We start from the raw sequence: 15,113 nt of genomic DNA, 5'->3' as shown, positions 1-15,113 counted from the left end.
TTTTATATGTAAATTACAGGATATTTAACATTATTAATAATAAATATTAAATAAGATAAATTTTAGTTATTTTAATATTTATTAATTCTAACAATAATTAATAAATATTAAATAATAAAATAAATTTAATTATTTTTAATTAATTTTTTTTATCAAACATTTTCGTTAATATTAATGTATCACTACAAGGTAGTCGCCAATTGGTGGCGGTTTTTTTCTTGATTAGCGGCGGTTTTAAACCGCCGCAAAATTAAATGCCGGCGGTTGATAGAAACACCATGGATATGGGCGCCGGAATTGGGTTTGGCGGCGCTTTTCATAAACCGCTGGTATAGTCGCCGCTAAATCAAAATTTTGAGGCACAAAATTGAAAATCGCCGCCAAATGAGTCTTTCACGGTTTCCTTCATATTTACCGGCGGTTTTCTAACCGCCACAAGTTGGCATGATGAGTCCAAGTTTCGACAAGTTTAGCGGCGGTTTTAAACCGCCGCCAAATGGGACATCAGTTTATGTTAAAAGTTACCGGCGGTTTGCAACCGCCGCCATATGTAACATTTTTTGTTATATCTGAACCCAAATAGCGGCGGTTTTAATTTAATAAAAATAAAAAAAAAGAAATTTTCGTTTTTTAAATAAAACACCCGTAATTTATTTAAAATATTATTGAATTATTCTTTTTAACTATTTTTTTATTTTCCATTATTATAAGAGTGAAAATTTTCAACAAAAATAGAATCTAAACTTGTAGCAAAAACAAAATTGAAATATAATCAAAACAAATTAATATATCCATCAAAATACGAAGTAAATAAAACGATTTCGTAGAGTTGCTCAGTCTAATTCAATAAAATGTTTACTTCAATGTAAAATAACTCCAATCCTAATATTCTATTTTCACTCTATCATTCCATGAAACTCATCCCTGCAGCGATGTCTGGTGGTAGCTCCACACCCTGCCTTTGAAACAGATAAACCAGAGCACTTTCCATTGCCTTCATCTTTTTCTTCTCTGCTGCTGCCTCGTCCTCCATTACTTTCATCTTTTTCTTCTCTGCTGCTGCCTCGTCCTCCATCGCCTTCCTCTTCAACTTCTCACCTTCCAGCTCTGCCTGCAGTTCAAACAGCCTCCTCTGGGTCTCTTCTAGTTGGACTCCGTTGATAGGCGCATGTGAATTCGGACCGAATAGTTGACTAGGAGTCGGTCCAAAACCCATACCACGTACTCTACTCGGTTTTTCTTTTCCGAAAACCTGAGCGATGGAGTCATTTTGAGACAACATTCTGGCAGACTCATCTTGTTGTTCAATTTCCTCAATTCTTTCCTACATACACAAATTAGTAATCTCCTCAATTAACTGTATCACTTACATCACAATAAGAAACACACAAATATAGAAGCATAAAAGTTAATATTAAACATAAACTCCATATACGCAACGCATGGTGTAGCATTTTTTAAGCTTGGAGCATGCAATATCAAAGTAACATGGAAAGATATGCATTATCAACCAAAACCCAAAAAAATAGGGGTAATTCTCCTAAACTGACTTGTGTTAACCTTTATCAATTAACAAGTACTACTTACACCAATTGCTCTTGCTTCATCATTCATATATGAGCCATCCTTCTTTTTGTGCACCTTAATCCATAACTCTCCTCTACCGACTATCCTTCCTTGTTCTTCCGACTGTAACAACAAAGTTTTTGCATTAATATTTTCCACAAAATCAATGAAAATTTAGTCACAGAGATACTAGCATAACTAAATAAAACAAGTAAATTACCTCCTCTTCCATCCGCCGTGCGAAGCTTTTCGAGCCGCCAGTGTGGGTATATTTTTGTTTTGATCGATTCTCCGCGTTTTTTCTGCACTTCTCCTATTGGTCCATCAGAGACAAAGGGCGATTAGAATCTAATAGAAAACCTCTCAATGCATGCATAATTGGTATTCCTGTGTAACAACGATACAGTATATTACCTTCGTCTCAGGTTCGGCGCGATAGTCAAGGAACCATCTCCAATGCTCTCGATCAATTCCCGGTGGTCGATTCTCAAGATTTTGATCAGTAGTGAATGTTGGCTCATAAAAACGATCATACAACCTCAGCCTTGTTTCCTTCCAAGCCTTCCCCATACTTTTCAACATATTTTTCTTAATAATTCCTTCGCTATCCTCATCGAAGTGGAAAATTTGCTACACAGATAATACGAGTTGTCAATAATTGTAAAAATAAGCAAATTTAATTTACTCGGGATATAAACTTTTACCTTGACACATTCGTTATAAACTTTGTCTTTAGTGGTAATCTGATGCCAACTTTTCCTACAGATGGGAAATTTTCCATAATCAGATCCCAGCAGACCAAGCACGCCACTCAACAGTCCAGCTTCGTCTCCAATTGCTTGCTTTGCGTTGTTGAATCTGAGCACGATCTTCCTAACGTTAGGTCGTGCCATAGCATCCCTCACGCTTAGTTTTGCCGGCCTGATTGTGCCCTCAGAATCTATAAGCCAAATATAACATTTGCGTTGTGCACATCATGCGATAAAATTTATATATAACATAATAATATTAAAATACTACCTTAGTATACACCTAACAAAAGAATTACGATGGATCAATTCAGCATATAACATGCATAAAATGGTGTAGATTTGCAACACTTGAAAAAAATTTTTAAAAAAATTACCAACTTTTAATTTAAAAAACTAATAACAAGAACAAATTTACCGCTTTATTTGAAATGTAGGAAAAAATAAAATAAATATAATAAATCAGAATCTTTTATAATTATTTTGACAGGTCACAGAATATATTTTATTTAATTAAAGATTAAAAAACCACTTTGCAAACAAATGGAGAAGGTCAAATGTCATTGACCTGTTTTGCAACTGAAAGCATTTAGGATGAACGAATTAAAGTATTGTGTAAATTAATAATAGGTGGAGCTTAAATGATGTTGATGGAAGAAAAATAATTTGAAAAAATACATATGATCTTAACAGTCCAAAATTCTGTAGTCTTGCATCCTCTGCGACTCTGAACCACAGGAGCATCATGGAGCTCGTCAACTTCTTCTTCAACAAGAGGTTCCTCATTAGCATTAGTTTCCAAGTTTAGATGGCCTGTCAGCGAATTTTGGGTACTATTTGTGCTCATCTGTGGAACAGGCCTTGGTTCACTTCGCGGGGGACGGAAAGGACGTGAAGTAGCGGGGACACTATCACCACTTGCGGGGACACTTTCGTCATTGGTCGAAAGAATTTGAGAGCCATCATGGTGGGAGTCCAAAGTCGCATTCGCTCCCGTTTGAGGTTGGTGAGATCCTGGTCCCAATTTTGATTTTTTCGTGAATCGACCTTTCCGAGCCATCATAAACTCCTTACGCCAACAAACACCCAAAAAATAATAAATATAGTCCTGGACCATAACACATGAATTAGTTAACAGGATAACCAAGTGGGCTTGGAAGAATGCCCCTCGTAAATATTAGACCATCATAAATTGATAGATAACTGGTGATTACCGCAGCAGTGAGGGGACGATGTAACAGCTGGGCCAAACGGACGAGCTAACAGCAGAGAGGACGACCTAACTACGCAGTCAAAGACAATGAGGTGTCAGAGCGCGAGAGTTGAGAGCTCCTCGTTGGGGGTGGGGCTTCGTTCACTGTATTCAGGACTAAGTGTGAGGTAGAGCTGGGGTGTATTAGGATTAAGAAGAAGAGGTGGGTCACGGCCGATTGGTATTTCATATGGGGAGTAATCAAATTTGGCGGGTGTTTGAAATATTTGATATTAAACGAAATCCCTAATTTTGATTGTTAGAGGGAATTAACAATATTAATTCTAATAATAATAATTTGAACCATGAAAATATTTCGCCAAGGAAACAGAACACTAATCGGGAGGAATATAATTTGAGAAATCTTAAAACCAATAAATATTGCACAACGTAAATTTGCTGTTGATATTTTAAATTTTAACATAATAACAATAATAGTAATAATAATAATACGGTATGTGGGTTAAACATAATAATAATTATAATATAAAATTTTACATGTTATCAACAGTTTTTTCATTTTTGTTTTTCAATTAACTTTAAATTTAACATTTAAATTTAGCCCTCACTAGCTATTGATTTCTTTAAGATTAGCAATCTATGTTTTCATTTTAACATTTTATAACAGTAAGCATAATAATAATAATAATAATAATAATAATAATAGGGTAAAATAAACAATAATAACTGGGTAATAATATTAAGTTGTGATAAGAATAGGCTTGGTTTTGTAAAATCTTACCTTTTTAAAATAGCTTATAAAAAATAATATAAATAGATAGAAGGTCATACTTAATATATGATAGAGATGTATTTGTGTTGATATTTGTAAATGTTAAGTTGAAAAATAAAAAATATATGAGACCAAAAAAAACTATAATAATAATAATAGTAACAATAATTATAATAATAATAACAATAATAAATACCAATATTAAATAATATTAATAATTAATAAAATAAGAAGGACGTGAATATAATAATAATGTGAGTAGTTATAAAAATAATAATAACTATCAATAATAATAATAATATTAATAATATTATTAATAACAATAATAATAATAATTACTAGCATATTTCTAGGTACTTTTTCAGACGTCAAAAGAAAGTAAAAAAAATAGATAGATTGTTATTTGTTAGTTTGTAAAAAAAAATAGATAGATTGTTATTTGTTAGTTTGTAAGGAAAATATCATAGCAAAACATTTTATCATTGTGCCAAAAATTTTTTGTTAATCAGAATCTTGCGATAGTCTTACGATAGTCTTTCAATAAAGTGCAGAAATACATAAAGCAGTAGACCAAGGACCTTCAATGCAGCATACTAACGATCCCTAATAACAATCTGAAGAATTATAAAGTCACGACAACTTCAAAAAACAAGTCTTGGACATCCTATAAATCAACATCCTAATTCTTCAATTAAACTACTGCAATATCCTCAAGGGTTCAAGTATCTAGTCGCCCACATAGCTAGGTGCCAGGCATTTTTCTCGTCAGGTGACATTCCACTATAAGGATAATCATTCTCTTTCGGCGTTTTATTGAGGTCATACGACAGCATCGAGGCATTTTGACCAGCAGAATCAGCCTCTTCAGAGCCACCGGAGGGGACAACGTCCTCTTTCTCCTCTGAATCCGGAACCACCTCTCCAGCAGCTTCGGATGCCTCCTGAATCTGGGAAAATGTTAACCCTGAGAGGTACATCATAGCACAAAATAGGCGCAGAATTTCAAGAATTAGTGTATGAACATAATCAAATTACATCGTCAAGAAGTAAAGTTGTCTATCTTACGTTCCCATAGACGTTCAAGTCTGTGTTCTATGAGTTTGAATTCATCTTGTGCTGCAATATCCAGTTCAACAACAAGAGTATTTTCATATCGTGCCTGCACAACACATCACAAAAATAATGTAGAAATATTGTTTATAAAAACCTGGGACAATCTAGAAACATTCAAATGATTCGGAACCTAAAACATAAAAAATCAGGTGACTCAGTAGTAGAATCATTACATTTTATTACTTGAGATAGCATTTCAGATTAGAGAGCAAGAAGACTATGGCATCAAATAAAGAGAACACTAGTAACACCAGAAACAGAATGAATCTTTTGGAGTGCTCTTTCTGCTCAAATCAGAACAAAGAATATGCCTCATGCACACAGATTAAGGTCTCAAATTGATACAAGATATAAGTGACTCCTGAATTGTTGCGGGCTACATTTATTTTCAACTGGTTTGGTTCAATTTTTGAACCTAAAAATTAGTATGTGGAGTAGTGTGGTTTTTCTAGTGAATCAAATCATGCCAAGTTATAATTGCAGCACTAGAACCTATTGAAATACATAAGTAATATCCGATAAGAGTGTACTAAACTAGGACCATAATGGGTTTAAAGTTTTTGATACCCAATCATTGCAGGTTTGCGGAGTTGCTTTCTGCTTAATACAATATACAGTTAGGTGGATTTACTTGATAGTATTACATTATACCCATTTTCCTTTTTATCCATTCACAAGTACACGAAGTGATATGCCAGATAATAACTTGATATGCATATTACGATAGAAATAAGTAAGTAGAGAGGATATTGGAGAAAGAAAAGATATCAATTAATAGAAAGTTATACTTGTGTCATGAGGCAATACTCTCTTTATACTGCACTATGCACTTCTCAAGTTTCAACACCTATATATCTTGATACTTATTTGAGTTAACTAACATTGTTTAGCTTCAACTACACAAGTAGCAAGTTTCTATGCATTTCAACAATAATGTCAACCAGAAAATCACATGTAAGCACCGAATTTCATCTAAGTTGGCAATTAATTAAACTAGGGTGAGTAAAATTGTGATACATTAGATAAATAGCAAGGTAATACGTGAACATTTACCTTCACCTCGTCGAGTATCTTCTGTGAGAACCACGTCTCCGTACTTGTTACAAACTCAAACCTAAATTTAGCCCGGTACTTTCAATCCCAGTGAAGCATTTCCTAAAGTTTTAAAATAATCACATGAATATGGTTGCTTTCCACGAATAAGAAGATGCAGTACAAAAATAAATTGGGCAGCATGAAACAAACCCTCATCATTGGTCCCGGCGCATGAGATATGGCTCGATAGAGGTGACTTTGTCCAGAGAAGGCATCCAACCATGATTGTATGCGGGACTCTTTAAACCACAACTGTCTTGCAAAGGACGTTGCGTGGTCCAAGGAAGAGAATGGAGACTCAGCTATCATCTTCTCTGCGAACCAACGGCTTCTGGTAATGAGAAAGAAGTCTCTGCTCTCCAATTTCCCTGATAGTCCACCAAAAATAGGAAGAATGTACAAGGACAATACAAAAATGTGATTGTAAGAAGTCTAGTTGGAGAGGTAATAGCATTGTGACGACATAGTTGAATAAAAGAGCTTTATATGAGAGGATAAGTTTTAAAAAATCTCAAATAAGTCACTATAATCAACATATTATCTAGTGATATGACTAAAATAAAATCCAGTATCATATATCCAGAACTGCCATGAATATGAGCTACATGCATGGTGGAGAACAGTTTTTTAGGAATCAGCAGCCTTGTCACAATCTTCAACCCTTTCACCAGTGGACTCCTCTAAATCACCGTCTCTTGTCAACCGCAACCCTTCGACATCAAATTCAGGCAAGCTAGTCATACAGGCCTGTGGATTAAGGTCGACCTCACAATATTCATAATCTTCGCCCATGTCAAACAAATCTCTTGGCTTCACGTGGACTACTACACTCCATCCACTCTCCACCTCATCCTCTACGTAGAACACAAGACGAGCCTCAGATGCCAATATATACGGCTCATCATCTTCTCGATCACCGGTGTGAATCGGAGTGGCAAAATTAACACAGGTGTGGCCAAGAACGTCTTGCCGGATGCCTCTGCCCGACGTGGTGTCTGCCTAAATACACTTGAATAAGACTACATTGAATTGACCACTGTAATTTAGCTCGATGATGTCTAATAATTTCCCGTAATACGAGACGCCGCCGACAGCAACATTGGCATCCCGTTTACTTGCATAACTTCTAGTATCCGAAGTGACATAAACCCCGCTATTCTGTGTTTTCATCCCTTCCTCCCTCGACATGGTCCTAAATTTAAATCCATTGACGTTGTAAGCTGGATAGCGTTTGGCCTGAGCGAGGGGACCGTAGGCGAGCCACTACAACTCGTTCGAATGATTGGTGCTTCCAAATGGGACATGGCATTGAACCGTTAAAGACAAGAGGGCATCAAAGGGTAGTAGGATCCTGAGATATTAAAGATTACCTTATGCCTGAACCAACTGGCAAATTCTCTGTGTACAACGCTATCTATTTGAGACGGGAACCTTGTTCTACTCCGCAGTTTTCTCTTTGTGATGGCTCTGTACTCACTGTGCATACAAAAGGTTTGTTCAAGTTTAGTACAGTCAGTACCAAATTGGCTCACTATATAATTTTATAGCTCAGGCTATGTACTTACTCTAAGAATTTCTCTACTGCAATGCAATTGACCAGTACATGACGATGTGCTTGAAGCTTTTCGGTTGCTGTTATAGTAAAAAATGAACTTGCCCCGACCGCCTTTCCAACCACTGGGAACATGTTGGCAATCTCGCTCAGTGGAGCATCGATCGACTGGTCGTCAACGCGCGTCGGTCGGTGGATCCTAGTCTCGACATTATCTAGATATCTAGAACAGAATGTGAGAATCTCCTCGGATAAGTAGCCCTCTGCAATCGATCCTTCCAGTTGTGCCCTGTTACGCACGTACTGCTTGAGACGACATAGGTACCTTTGAGAACATAACGTACAAATTACTAGATGACAGCTATCCGTTTATAAACAGGTCGAGTTATATTAAGCGAATTAATACCTTTCAATTGGGTACATCCACCGGTAATGCACTGGGCCACCGAGACGGACCTCCTCGACCAAATGCACTGTTAGATGAACTATAACTGTGAAGAAGGAAGGTGGAAATATCATCTCCATGTGGCACAAGGTATGGACTACACGATCTTGAAGGAGAGGAAGTTGTTGAGGATCTATGGATTTATTGCATATTATTCGGAAAAAGGATGATAACTCAGCCAAGATGGCAGACACTGGGGTGGGTAACACGTGTTTTGACGCAATTGGCAGTAGATGTTCCATTAGAATATGACAGTCATGACTCTTAAAGCCGAATAACTTTCGCTGTTTTAAATCAACACAGCGAGAGATGTTGCTAGAGTACCCGTCTGGAAAGACCACATTTTTAATTGTCCTAAGAAAGACATCTTTCTCTGGATTTCACATGGTAAAGACTGCAGCGGGATACTTTCCACCTTCAACTGGCCACATATCATGTCGAATGCCCATCAACTGGAGATCTTTTCGAGCTTTTAGGTGGTCTTTGGACTTACCGCTCTCGTTCAACATGGTGAAAACAATGTTGTCGCATACATTCTTCTCTATGTGCATCACATCAAGGTTGTGACGTAACTCGTTGTTCTCCCAGTACGGCAAATCAAAGAATACACTCCTCTTTTTCCAGGGAGACTCGTCTTGCACCACGGTCTGCTGTCCGCGCCTTCTTTTACCACCCACCGCTTGCACCTTGCCTTGTGAGACAAGAACACCCTCCAATTGTCTCAAGACATCCCTCCCAGTCAATTTGGTAGGTGGGGATCTATCATCTACCTTGCCATCAAATCTACTCCGGTCCTGTCTATATTTGTGATCGCGATTCAAGAAGCGACGATGACCCATATAACACCATTTCTGACTAAAGGTGAGTCGCATAGTCTCGGCATCCAAATTGCACGTGGGGCAAGCTCTCCCGCCGTAAGTATTCCAGCCAGATAAGTTGCCCAAGCCAGGAAAATCACTGATAGTCCACATCAGTGCAGCTCGCATCTTGAACATTTTCTTCTCACTGGCGTCGTAGGTATCAACATCAGCCCACAACTCCTTCAGCTCATCAATCAGGGGCTGTAGGTAGACATCTATGTCATTGCCAGGACCGGGAATAATCATAGAGAGAATAAAGTTGGTTTGTTTCATGCAAATCCATGGGGGTAGGTTGTACGGAATAAGAATCACTGGCCATATTGAATACTTTGAACTGAGATTTCCATAAGGATTGAAGCCATCACAAGCCAGGGCTAAGCGAACATTGCGCCGATCGCCAGAAAAGTTAGTATATCTCCTGTCAAATGCTTTCCAACCCTCGCCGTCCCTGGGATGCCTCAAGGAACCGTCAGAGTTGGTTCCTCTCTTGTGCCACAACATGTCAACGGATGTCTTACTGGACATGAATAATCGCTGCAACCGTGGAATTAGAGGAAAGTAACGGAGAATCTTCGCCGGTAGAGGTTTCCCATTCTTCTTGACAATGGTGTTGATTCTGACTAAAGAATTCTTCCTGGTCTTTTGCTTCCACCTGGATGCCCCACACCGTTTGCATCTAGACAAGTCTTGGTCTGTACCCTGCTATAGCATGCAGTCATTTGGACATGCATCTATCTTCTTGTACCCAATGCCGAGCTTCCTTATGATCCTCTTGGCATCGTGCAAGGTCTTCGGAATCCTTGCATGCTCAAAGGCATCCCCCAATAGCTCTAGAATCAATCCGAAAGCCTTGTCGCTCACTCCGCACATGCACTTTATATGGTACAGCCTAACCAAGAAAGACAACTTCGAGAATCTTGAGCATCCCGGATATAATCCCTGCTCGCCGTCCTCAAGCAAGTCGTGAAAGGCACGAGCCTCGCGACTAGGTTCATCAGATAAGTACAGCAACCCCTCCGCAACGTCTCCGACATGCCCATTCATCGAGTCTTCATCGTCACTCTGCAGTCCCAGGAAGTTGAATGCGTCCTGGACCATGTCCCGCATTTGATCTCCTAAATTTACATTAGGTTCTAGTTCTTCCCTAGCGCTGGATCTCTCGTCTACGATCTTCTCACCGTGATGTAACCAAAAGGTATAGTTAGGGGGAAGGGTTTCATCAGAAGGTGATCGTATGCGTCCTCTCTAGTTTGTTAACATCGGAACCCACACAAAGGGCATGGGCAATGTATCATCCCATCGGATGATGCATTGGCAAATGCGAAATCAAGGAATTTATTCAGACCATCCCTATATTCTACACTCCCTCTAGGCTTTGTAATCCAACTCTTATTAATGTTTAAATGAATGAAATAGTAGAAATAAATAAAAAAAAGAGTATCAAAATACATAGCACTTGTAATAAAATAAAAGAAAAAATGGGGAGTGTGTCAAGAGAACCAACAACACTTTATCACAATTATGAGATGGGAGAGTGCCATACGTAATAAACTTGACAATATATTACAAGCAAAACCATGTAGAGAGCGATGGAATAAATCAAAACGGAAATAAATTTATAAAAGTTACTTGCTTCCCAGGTAACATGTAGCACATGAAAGGTATTGGGGAGGAGGCTTACTCATTGCAAAATTCTGTGCTTTCTAAATAATTACTTGGTGAAAGATTTGCTGGTTCCAAGTCCAAAAAGTGAAAAGAAAATAAAAGCTTCCTTAAAAAAAGAAAAAGAAAATAGGACTGAAAGTTAGATGTAAAAAATAATAAAAAAATATAACTAAACAGTCATAATGGATAGAGAATAAAATCTTGAAATTGTAGACATAAATTTTGTAGGTATGTTTATGCAAAATATTTGAGTATAGTTTCTCTATCTTGTCGTCTACCGTAGAGGTACAAATAATTAGTTCAGCAAAAAAGAACATAAAAAATAATAACAACACGAGTAGCTCAGAAAGAGTGACAAACAAGAAAAGGGTCTGAAAAAATCAAATAGCAATTCAGGACTCGAGTAGCATGAATGACATCAAGAGAATCATGATCAACTAGTCCAGTGTCACAGTAAGTATAGTAGCAACCAAACAGCAGGACTTAGCATGAATTGCACCAAAAATTGGTAAAGATAAGTGTAAAACCATAATGGTAGCAGAAACATAGTTTTGCACTTAATATATGAACACCATAGATAAGAAATCAGCACCATGAGAAGTAGTCCAATAGCAATAGCAAATAAGCAATAGTATAATAAGCATAAAGATCAGAAAATGGGGGCATTCAGCGTCAAAATGACCAGGATAATTTCCCTAACACAGATAACTAGATCAGCAACTATTAAAGCAACTATTAACAAAACTACCCAAAAAAGGCTATAAATTAACGCTAAAAAACAACAGAATATCTAAATAAGGAATATAAGCATGAACCAACCATTCTGACACACACTCCTCGCAGAAAATGTGTTTGCCCCGCAATAATATGGCTTAATTAAATTGAGATAAATTGCAAAATAAAAGTGAACACGATGATGATGATGCATACAAGAAGCTAGCAATGTCATAATTAAAAATGCATTAGTTAGGGACTGAAAAAGAACATAAAATAAGAATAAAACAACATCTCAGTAACTATCTTCCACCTTTTTTCAAAATTTTCTTTAATGACAAGTCCTCCCTTTTTCTCCATAGCACCAAGGAGCACTTGAGCCCTCCATGGACCATCAATAAACTACAATGACAGCTACATTAGCATCCCACTTAATGTAATCTTTTAAGCCCATGATGCGGTCAACGAAAGCATATTATAACTAGAAATGATTGAGTGTGCTATGCTGTACAGAATTGCTAACAACCATAATTCCAAACTCATTAATGTTCAAGATTAAAGTGTGCTCCTTTTATTTTATTATTTTATTTTATTTTTTTCCCTGAGAATAGTATAACTTAAGTGAAGCTCAATGAAGTGGCAATGGTCCCTTTCAAGTTTTAGCCATTACTCTCTACACATGTGGAAAGTGAAAAATTAGCTCATTTGAAGAATAGGGGAAAGACACAAACTTTAAGCACCCCATGTCTGAATATGAAAACTAAAATCCCAGATCTACATGCAATGTATCACCAAAACATCAAAAGGAAGTAAAGCATTTAAATAAAAAAGTATGAAATTGAAAGAGGATACAATGTACAACTCAAGTGTTGTAAAACAAAGAAGTAAAAAATAGAATGAAAATAAAGACAAAAGTTACTTTTTTAAAACACTCAAATAGGCATGAAAATGACAGATTTGGGAGACGAGAATGGAAGAATCATAATGAAGATAAAGGAAACTAAGCCAAAACCAACAAGCCCAACTGTGCAAACACACACCCCAACACACCAACAACCAACCTGACTCAGAATACTATTATAAACAATACACAGATGAAAAATATCAAGCTTTTGTCGAAAAAAACATGGGAAAATGATAACAGAGCTGAACCAATGGGAAGTGGCAAAGAACACAAACAGCTATGAAACAGCAGTTACTAATGTCTTGTACTTTACATGATAAATTTATCAACAAACAAATTTTTCAGATTAGTGCGTGCAAAGTTTCTCAATTTCTCCTGTGCAAGGGAGATGTAAACCAAAGAAACACATTCTTGGGTAATTAAATAAACAGGAAGTAGATGCAAGAGAGATGCAAACCAAAGAAACTCAACCCTCTAACATTGATAATGAGCCTTTGTTAAAGCTTTATACTCTAACTATCACTTTCAATACAGAGCACCCATTAAATCAAAAAAAGGTGAACCTTCAAATTCCAGTCTATGAACAGCGGCAATTAACCCCAGTTAAAGACAGATATAGATAAATATTTTTACAAAATTCTAACCAACAAAGAAATCAATAAGAAAATATCAGAGTGTTAGGACTGACCAGTGCCAGGGGACTGGTCGCGAAGGCAGCTGCGCAACTCGACAGGGGAGGGTATGAGCTTCAGGAATTGTGGATGATAGAGGAAAGCTTGAAAAATTGGGGGTTTCTGCAAAATTGGGGTTCCGATTAATGGTTGTAACATGAAAAGGGGGAATTGACAAGTTGAATCATGATAAAATCCTCACCTGGGTGGGTTCTTCCTTGATATTTCTCAGCTGTGCTCCCGCTCTTGGTTGGCGCGCTACCAAACTCAACTCGCGGATTTCTGCAGAATTGGGGGGAAGTAATTTCGAGTTATAAAATAAAAATGGAATTGAAACACTGATTTGAAACTCACCTAGTGGCGTTTATTGAAGAAGTCGCCGAGTGGAGTGGTTTTGTTTGGCGCCTCTTTTCCCGCTTTGTACGCACCAGGAAGTGAAACGAGTAAGCCCAAAGATATACTTCCTAATTTAGCAGCGGTGTTCACTCCCCAGCCGCTATCCAGGGGAGTTTTGTGGCTTTTACCTGACCGCCACACATCTCTGCCAGGATCCTTCTTGATTAGCGGCGATTATGGTCACGGCCGCCAACCCCCTGCCACTACTCTCCGCCTCTGCGGTAGTGTATCAAGATATGCATTCCTCGTGCAATGTTTTCTATATATAGAATGATTAATGGTATATTGATTTCAGGCCAAAAAAAAAAATTAAACATGGTGTACATACCATTATTATTAAAATCGGATCGGACTGACCGGTACGACCGAAAAATTGATAAACCGAATCGAACTGGTCGGTACGATAAAAAAATCGATAAACCAAATCTTATATCGATTCAATCCGATAATTAGACTGCAAAAAGTCAGAAACCGATGCAAACTAGTCAAATTCGGAGTGAATCGATAAAAATCAGTCAAAATTGATAACAACCCCTCCCTCAAGGAAATAAAAGATAACCACAACCACATGGCTAACATGTCTATCATTATTTTATGTGCAAATTAAAATATATATTAATATCTTTCAACAAATAATTTTTACTTCTATTTAATTTATTTTAATTTTAGTTATAAGTTTGCTTTATTTAACTTATTTTAATTTTAATTATAAGCTCACTCATTTTTAAATTAATTATATTTTTATTTAACAGTAATTATAAACTCACTTATTATTTTTTTTCATAATTATATAATATCTATTAATATTATTTTTCAATAAATACTTATAGTATATAATAGTATAATAGATATAAACTAATTAATAAATTATTAAAATTCGAAAATAATACTTATTTTCATATAAAAACAAAATAAAAATATTTGTGATAGAGTAAAATTAACAAAATACTTATTGTTTCTGTTCCATATTGTTTAGAATAGCTAGATATTTTTAAAATATTAGTAAAAATATGTATTTTAAATTTTTAATTCTAAATTTTTTACTATATTTTATTTTTTATTTACATAGCATCGGATCAATCGGTTCAACCAGTGTTCCACCGGTTGAACTAATAATCTAGTGACCCAATAACTTAATCGGTTCGATTACTGATTCGATTCTGATAACTATGGTACATACATCAAATACAAAAGATATAGGCCAGACATTAATTTAAAAAACAAAAATAAGGGAAAACAAAAATATTACTCCTTTCTTTTTTCGAATGCAATATTGTTTTTTATTATATTTTTAAATTAATGTATGTCTCTATTTGTATCTAAATATATTGATCTAAATATGTTCTACAAAATAAAATTTTTTTTTTTTACAAAAAAGATATATAACACATACAACTG

The 15,113-nt window shown here is 36.4% G+C and overlaps 1 protein-coding gene and 1 long non-coding RNA gene across 2 annotated transcripts; both read right to left on the bottom strand.

Moving 5' to 3' along the window:
- Positions 1-822: 822 nt before the first annotated feature.
- Positions 823-2,542, bottom strand: LOC107481800 (uncharacterized). Its single transcript, XM_021134609.2, has 5 exons — positions 2,271-2,542; positions 1,981-2,196; positions 1,787-1,879; positions 1,588-1,689; positions 823-1,324 (listed from the first exon to the last, which is right to left on the bottom strand). The coding sequence occupies exons 1-5, from the start codon at positions 2,457-2,459 to the stop codon at positions 905-907; spliced, it is 1,020 nt and encodes a 339-aa protein (XP_020990268.1). The 5' UTR covers positions 2,460-2,542; the 3' UTR covers positions 823-904.
- Positions 2,543-4,856: 2,314 nt separating this feature from the next.
- Positions 4,857-13,729, bottom strand: LOC110279369 (uncharacterized). Its single transcript, XR_008003254.1, has 5 exons — positions 13,674-13,729; positions 13,522-13,601; positions 13,337-13,442; positions 5,366-5,459; positions 4,857-5,264 (listed from the first exon to the last, which is right to left on the bottom strand). It is a non-coding gene; the product is annotated as an uncharacterized LOC110279369 (long non-coding RNA).
- Between the last annotated feature and the right edge of the window lie 1,384 nt (positions 13,730-15,113).

The sequence above is a fragment of the Arachis duranensis genome, chromosome 1 (genome assembly GCF_000817695.3).
Source record: "Arachis duranensis cultivar V14167 chromosome 1, aradu.V14167.gnm2.J7QH, whole genome shotgun sequence".
Classification (NCBI taxonomy): domain Eukaryota; kingdom Viridiplantae; phylum Streptophyta; class Magnoliopsida; order Fabales; family Fabaceae; genus Arachis; species Arachis duranensis.
This window is presented reverse-complemented; position numbering and strand designations above follow the sequence as displayed.

What these genes read in the sequence shown, in the direction of transcription:
- LOC107481800 (XM_021134609.2), bottom strand. Translation starts at nt 2,459, where the DNA reads ATGGCACGACCTAACGTTAGGAAGATCGTGCTCAGATTCAACAACGCA. An exon ending in GCGCCGAACCTGAGACGAAG is followed by an intron (nt 1,880 to 1,980) that starts GTAATATACTGT and finishes ATGGACCAATAG; the next exon opens with GAGAAGTGCAGAAAAAACGC. An exon ending in CACGGCGGATGGAAGAGGAG is followed by an intron (nt 1,690 to 1,786) that starts GTAATTTACTTG and finishes TTGTTGTTACAG; the next exon opens with TCGGAAGAACAAGGAAGGAT.